This window comes from Thermobia domestica, chromosome 18 (genome assembly GCF_964235325.1).
Source record: "Thermobia domestica chromosome 18, izTheDome1.hap1.1, whole genome shotgun sequence".
Lineage (NCBI taxonomy): Eukaryota > Metazoa > Arthropoda > Insecta > Zygentoma > Lepismatidae > Thermobia > Thermobia domestica.
The window spans coordinates 40,889,051-40,897,164 of record NC_137471.1 but is presented as its reverse complement, the minus strand read 5'-3'; the positions used below and the strand labels follow the sequence as shown (position 1 = coordinate 40,897,164).

Here is an 8,114-nt window from a genome sequence, read left to right as displayed (position 1 = left end):
AGTGAAATGATAGAATGAAACAAGTGGGAGGAAACGGCAGAACCCTGAGGAAACCCACGCACACGGTGTTTGTCCACCTCAAAGCTCACTTCTGCCACTTCATCTGCATCGCCTGATATATAATATACAACAGGTTCACCTCAGAAATCAGATTCATCTACCGTAATATGAGTCTCTTCCCCCTCTCAGAATAAGCTTCAAATCTGACAACCTCCCAATGTTGAAGGTAACTTTGCTCCCCTGATTATCCACACCATTGTTTTTCAACTTCATAGATATTTTGAATATCTCTTAAAAGAAAAAGAGAAAATATTATGGAAACGGTCTTACACAATGTTGAAGACAGATTTGCGCCGCTGATTTTAACGGATTAACAAAATTAACAAACTCGGCCGAGATACTCAATGTAACAGTGCATTGCAAAAGCCAGTATTCAAAAATTCGCTTTTGTTCAAGATTTATCTAGTGGAGTAACGGACTGACGTATTAACATTACCTAGTCATTATAAGGTCCACTAATGTGGTCCTAATAATGTTTATTCCCTTTGCTGTTTACAAAATAAATATTTCCCGTGTGGCTTTCCCCCGTTGCGTTGCTGCTATTACGAGAATATTGAACTTGTTTTTTCTATTCTATTGTGGATATGATCTAAATTAAGACAAAAATTCATGAATTAAACATTAACTCTTGACGTTGAAAAGAGAGCGACAGGAAATAAATGTAATATATTAGAAGAAGAAAAAGTTGTTTTAAAATTGCATAAAAATGCAAGTGAAAAGAAATAATCATAACAAAGAAACAACGAACTCAATAGAACATTCTGTTACTTGGTTATGCACATTATAAAATAACGCATGCGCACTGTTTTGGGTCATTTAACTCCTCTCTGTATTCTTTCGTTACGCGCGCTACATGCAAACTTCTGGGCGGGCTCTTTTCTTCTCTCCCTTCTGGAACAAAGCGAGCAGATAATAACGAACTTGCGAGTAGCCACTTGCGGTTGGTTTAATCGATGTGTCGTCGGTTCGACCACGAAACATTCCTGTGACAGATTTCCTTGTTGAAGATTTTCGTTTTCTTTTGCCTCGGTCACGCGGATATTCGCCACTCACACAGAGAAATCAAAACACACATACAAAAAAAAGTTTCTTTAAAAAGGAAAAAAAATGAAGCATAAACTAACTTCCATCAAGTTTGGATAGCTTCCGTCTTTTAAAATAATAACAATAATAACGAGAAACGGCGGGAGCTCGTTAACAATAACAAAGAAAATCTTGCTACAATGTTAGAAATTCGGGAATTGTTCAAACATGTAATTAATTTCAGTGGACATAGCAACGCCTTTCTCCGAGGACACTGTGAAACATGTGGAGCATAGTTTTAACACATATGTAAGAACTGTTCTCTGTTAAATGTGCCATCAAGTTTCCTGATAATTTTATCCACAGATGTTAACGGAGAAAAGTTATAATAGTTTATATGTCTGAAATTTAACGTAACCAATCATTTCTTTTATATATGTAAGAAGAATAACTTACACACTTGCTTGTACGAATTTAAAGGATAAACATTGTATTAAGTGAAAAACGTGGATTTGTTTGTAAGGATTTTAAAGGATAAACGTTTACGTAAGTGAAAAATCTTAATTTGTAAAGATTTTAAAGGATAAGCACTACCAGTAATAAAGTGTGAGTTATTTGTAAAAATTTAACAAACTAGTGATATAAATTTGGTTTGAGGAACAAGTGGTGAACATTCAAAGTGATAAACAGATCAAGTATATTTGTTTATGAGTAATCAATCAAGTTATAACATCATTTTCTCTTGTGTGAAAATTTCAAGAGATAAGCATTCAAAATAAGTGTTAAGGTGTGACTGATGTAATTTTAAGAAATAAGAGATTTTTAAAACTGATAACTTGAATGTTTAAAGGAGAGACTCTCAGTCAAGTGATAAGACGTGTATTCCTTTATAAAAAATTAAAGGATAAACATTCGAAACACGTGATAAGGTCTAAAGTTCATAGTGAGAATACAAAGAAAAAACATTCTACGCGAGTGACTTCACTATCATTGATATGCGAATTTTAAAACAAAACATCCATTCAAACAAAGTGATAAAGTGTCCTTGTTAGTGCGAATTTAAAGGATAAACTTTCGAATAACTGATAAGATTTTATTTATGAGTGCTAATCTAAGCATTTGGTTGAACATAAACGATAAATATTCAAGTGACTGATAAAAAACACACAGTTATTAAAAGTATTTGAAGAGTGAAACTTGGAAGAAGTGATACATTTTATCATCAGCAACTTTAAAAGGTTTAAAGATCCAATTAAGCGAAACAGCAAATATATACTTACAAGATTTTAAAGGATAAAAATTTTCCAATACGTGATAAAATTTTATTTATGTGTAATTTAAACAGATGCAAAATTTATTTGATTGAAAAAACATAGCTATTTAAACTTTTCAAAGGATAAACCTTGAAAGAAGCGATAACATTCACACATATCATCAGTAACTTTAAGAGGGTTAAAAATTTCTATTAAGTGATAAGCAAATATTTATTTACAAGTGATGAAAAAAGTATACAATGTTTTGTTAAAAAGGAAGTGACAAACACTAAAATAAGGCTAGTGGAGAAGATTTAATTAAAAAAACAGTTTAGAAATCGAAAGACTGATTTCCTTTTTTTGATATACATTACACGAGGAAGTAAACTGTTTAAAATTTTGCCAATTCTTCCGTATAACAATATATATATTTCCATTGTTTTATATACATATATATTATTTTTATATTTATTAATCTAATTATAATTAACAAATTTAATTAGTAATAGAGTTAAATAATGGGCTGTGCAAGTAGTGCTCCGTTATCAGTGCAAAACGGCGACGTCCACACGCCATTCGAAGCGAAAAGTTCGGAAGAAGGCAAGGACGACCCTGAGAACTTATTGACGCAGGCAAGGAACGAACTCAATCAAGCCAGGAGTCAGCTTAGCAAAACTGCAGATGATATGAAAGAAACAATTGAAGGTATCGGTGATGACGTCACCAATGGGATCAATGAGGCTTTTAGTAACGCAGAGGAGCTCAAAGAAGGCATGGAGCAGGCAGCAGAAGAAATCCAAGAGGAAGTCTCCCAGACTAAGAATGAAGCAGTTGCTAAGTTGCAGGGTAAGAATATTTTATTTATTATTCATTCATTTTATTCATTCATGTATGCAATGATTTCATATTATATTTATTTATTCAAGCGACAATCAATAGTTTTTTTCTGTTTCATGTTGCAAGAGACTTTTTTTGTGCAAGTCTATACGATTTTTTATGACAAATATAGATTCAATTTTCGTCAATGCGCAAAAACTTCTTTTTGGTGTCAACTTCTTTCGATTTTGACTTTCTCTAATTCCTTTGAATTGACGTAAGTGGATGCTTTACTTCAACATCTTTTTTTGAAATTTTAATTCATTTTTTTTTTTGAAATTTTACATCTTTCCAGTACAATTTAGCACTTACTTGGTCATTCATTAGGATTAAGCTTACCCCCATTTTTCGAATATTAATTCAAAACTTAAAGACAATGAAAAATATAAAAAAAAAGTATGGGAAGTGGGCCAGATAGTATTTATACAAAACACTATTGTATGAGCTAATGAATGTTTTCAAAACCCTTGGTATAGCGTAAAACTTTGGGTGCCTTTGTTTTCAAAACCCTTCGTATAGCGTAAAACTTTGGGGCCTTTGTTTTGCAAAATATTTTGTATAGCGTAGAACTTTGGATACCTTTGTTTTCAAAAACCCCTCCGTATAGCGTAAAACTTTGGGTGAACTGCAATTATGACGTAATTAACTGCTCACCCAAATTCCTGGTCTATACGAAATATTTGGAAACAGTTATAAGTCTATATTTAATAACATTTTGTTGATAAAATTTGACTCACTTTCTACATTTTCTTTTTCTTTTCTTTCTTTTCTTTTTTTTTTTGTTGATTCTTCATTCTCTTTTAAGTTAATCAGTAAAATTCAATAATAAAGTAAAACTAAGCTTATCAGAGAACTAATCCTTGCAAAATTAAAATACCGCTAATTTTCCAGTAATTATGTGATATCTTCAAATAGATAAAATATAATCAAAATGTGGAACAAGAGCGCCCTAGACAATATTATTTTGCATGAGATACCGTTATCACGAGTCACCTAGTAACTTTCCGTTTGCAGCCATTTCGAAACGCGAAAATAAATCCCGATTTTCTAAATGGCTGGAAATCGAAAGCAGATAACGTGAGCAGATCGTAAGCTGATGAGTCGTGATAACGGTATCTCATGTAAAATAACATTATCTAGCGAGCTTTTGTTCCACTTTTCGATTTATCTTTTATCTATTTGAAGATATCACATAATTAATGTAAAATTAGTGATATTTTAATTTCGCCGTGATGGAGCTTCTTAAGGAGATTACCTATTTTAAAGGTAAACATCATATTAGCGCGATATTTCTCTCAATTAACTCGAAATAGACAAATGAAATTTAAGCAAAAAAAAAAAAAAAAAACAAAAAAACAAAAAAAAAAAAACAAAAAAAAAAAAACAAAAAAAAAAACGTTGCTTTAGCTATGTAGAAATATGTTGATACATGAAAGTCAAATTAGCAGGTACTTATGGGCAATGTTCTCTGATTAGACAAGTTAAATAATAATAAAAATATTACTTGTCATATTTCACAGTTCGTTAAGAACTTTCTAAGTCTATAAACATTAGGTATACACAGTGCTTTTTTTTGTGGGGTTGTAGAGGTGCACGCGTACCGTTAAACATTCGGACAGACACACTCCATATAATTCGGATTGTGGAATTTGCAGATTTAGAAGAGAAATCAAGATTATGTCAAAATCAAGGCTAAAGAGATTTACAAGACAACTTAAGAGTGTATACATGGGGATTTGTCATGTGTAATTTTTAGTAATTTAGCATAATCCTAATTATCGGATCTGGATATACTGCGCTTTGTAGAATTAACTTATTTCTAGTGCTCTATAGTAGTCACTTTGCAATTGGCTACTGGTCCTTGTACATATTATTTACGAGTGCAAAAGTTAGCTGTAAAGTGATCTATATTTTAGAGAGAGAGAAAAAAAAGCACTGGGTATACAGAAACATTAAGAGACACATTTACATACTGTAGATCTAACAATGCGCCATTTACTTCTAATATTCTCCGTTAAGGAAAAAAAAAACATTAAATTAATCTTAAATGTATCAAATATATGAACACAAACTTAAACAAAACTATATATATTGTTACAACTCAGAAAATGTCTATGACAGACTATTGAATTATATGTGGTCAGCATATGAGGTCACATTCTTGTTACATTTGATCTTCTAGGCAGGATTTTGAGACTTGCTTATTAAATCGGCTCATCAAATGCCTATGGTGCTTGGTGAACACCGAAAATTTTGTTTACCCACCGAAAATCGAACCCTGAACCATATGCACTAACCGTTTAGGTGCACTGAAGCTCTTAGGTTGTTAATGAATTACACCGATAAAATGCAAGAGACAATTCCTTACATCAAAATAAGACAAAAAATTGAATGAACCACACACGTTCCGGAAATCCGGAGAGGAATAATTGTACAGTTATTCAGAATTAAATTTTGCTTCGATCAAATCGGCTTGAACAGTCCAACTAGAAGAAGAAAAACCGCGCAGTTTTCGCCCACAGACGTTCCTGAAATCCAGAGAGGAATAACTATAGTTATTCCTCTCTGGGTTTCCGGAACGTCTGTGGTTTCCTGGAAGAGAAAAACTGCACAGTTCGTGTTCCCACACATTCAGGAGAGCTGGAGAAGACTAACCGTACAGTTATCCCTCTACGGATTTCCTAAACGTCTATCAGCTAGATATTTTTTTTTTCGATAGAATTTCAGAAATCCTGGAAGAAATAACTATACAGTTATTCCTCTCCGGATTTCTGAAACGTGTGTGGCAACCGTAAGGATATAACATATACACCACTGTTGCCGCCAAGTCTGATCTACGAGAGTTGCGACAATGGATTGAAGATACATTGGTACCATTGCACGGACGGCGGACTCAAGAGTACTCGATTACCGCATTGTTGTGACGCATGGAAGGAGGTGCTCACATCGCGTCCATGTACTTTGAGTCGTCGTGGAATGATCCTTAGAATTACCACGTAGATATACAACCGATCTTGGAGTACGAGTTGTTACAGAAACGTGGTACTGCTAAAGTATAATTATTTTTGAATCATCCTGTAATGGTGTGACAAGTCGGTGTGCTGATAGTGTATCTGCTAGTTAAAGCACATTATATGGTCAGTCATATCCCCTTCATTGGCTGTAACGCCAAGTTTAGTTTTAGTTAAGCTTGGTACTAAATATTCCTTCTGTTGTTTTCACGTAGAGCATATTATTATTATTATTATTATTATTATTATTATTATTATTATTATTATTATTATTATTATTATTATTATTATTATAAGTATACTGCCTGGCTACATGTCTTCGGGAGGTCAGAGTTATTTTATCTTTTCTTTCTCTGTCCTTCTGTTCGAGGCTGGAAATATTTCTTCCACGTTTCCCGATCTTCAGCTTCCTCTTTCAACTCCTAATATTTTCTTATATTTTTCAAATCATCGATTAGTTGTCTTCTTCTTCTTCCTATTCTTCATTTTCTTTCTATGACGTTATGAAGACAATTTCTTCCATGAAGTGTTCAATTCAATTGACCTTCCTACAAAGAGATACTAGTTAAAAACACCCTCTTCTTTCCCGCCAGTCTTAAAACATCCTTGTTTGCTATGCTTTACATCCATTTTATCTTTTTCATCTTCCTCCAACACCTCATTTCGATGCTTCTAAATATTTCTTCTCTAACTCCTGTAATGTTCAAATCTCTGAACCAGACAGTTCAATACTTAATGTACAGTACTTTGAATTGAGGGGTGTAGATGCAAAAGTGGCAATCTCCAATTTTTTGAGAAATTGAGTTAGAGGTGGGACTGTATTGTTTTAAGTGTTCCCAACCGAGCGGTAAAGTCTGTTTAGATCAAAACCTACATCCTCCCAGTAAAAACTGAAGGCGAATATCACAATTTTTGCAAAACTTGCAATCTCCACTTCCCGGTGCAGTTCAAAAGTGACAATCTACACTTCCGCCAATCAGAGGCCCTCTGGCGTGAGACTTGCCATGGCGGCCGTGTCGCTTGCCTGGAATCGTTCCAAATTTCCTCAGTAGTTTGTAATGAGTCAACAAGTCTGTACTACTTTACTAGTCCACGTTCATTTTCAAAACTTGCAATCTATCTCCAATTTTGAAACAGTAATTACAAAAAATGAGGGCCTTTCTCTGGAGAAAATTTATGTTCAACCCTCTAATATTGCTACGATCTACTATGCCAAAAAATCTGTACGTTAAAATCTTATAAGGTTTACGAGATATCAATTAATCGCTCGTCCTGAAAAATTCGGCCGAGTGGAGATTGCCACTTTTGCATCTACACCCTTCAATTTATTTCCGTATACTACTGGACCCTTGGGATGCTGAATATATATATGAATCGTTGAGTCCGAAAACCGGTCATCTCCATCGAAGCTAATTTGAGAGGATTGACAAGCAAAACTAAATTAATCAGTATGTATCTGACATATAGAGTTATTTCAATTTTTGGAAAGTAGAAAAATGTCAGTTCTAGGGTCCAAAAATGAAAACAGCCTTATAGGTCTATGTCACATGCATATTGACTAATTTAGTTTTGTTTGTCACTCCTCTCAAATTAGCTTCGATGGACATGACCGGTTTTCCAACTCAATGATTCATAAAATCAATTTCTCACTTTCTTTTACCTTTTCTGTTCTTCGCTATCTATTACCGTTTTCGCTTTATGAAGATCGATTTTGAAACTGGAAGCTGTAATATATATATATCTACCATTTCCTGTATCAATACAGGCATTTGAGCCGAAATTCAATCTATGTATTACCATTGTTGCTCAGTATTGAGACCGGAAGTTGTAGACAATTTCTACCACTTCCGGTTTCAGTAGTTGGTTAAAGGGAGATACAGCATTTGCTTCG

General features: G+C 33.7%; 1 protein-coding gene across 2 annotated transcripts in view; it reads left to right on the top strand.

Moving 5' to 3' along the window:
* The first annotated feature begins 922 nt into the window (after positions 1–922).
* The window catches only part of LOC145674894 (uncharacterized), a 110,940-nt gene continuing 103,748 nt past the window's right edge, over positions 923–8,114 (top strand). For both annotated transcript variants that reach the window (XM_081745150.1, XM_081745149.1), the window contains exon 1: positions 923–3,182. In XM_081745150.1, coding sequence (XP_081601276.1) covers positions 2,855–3,182 — 328 coding nt within the window. In that variant the 5' untranslated portion in view covers positions 923–2,854. The remainder of the gene's footprint in view (positions 3,183–8,114) is intronic.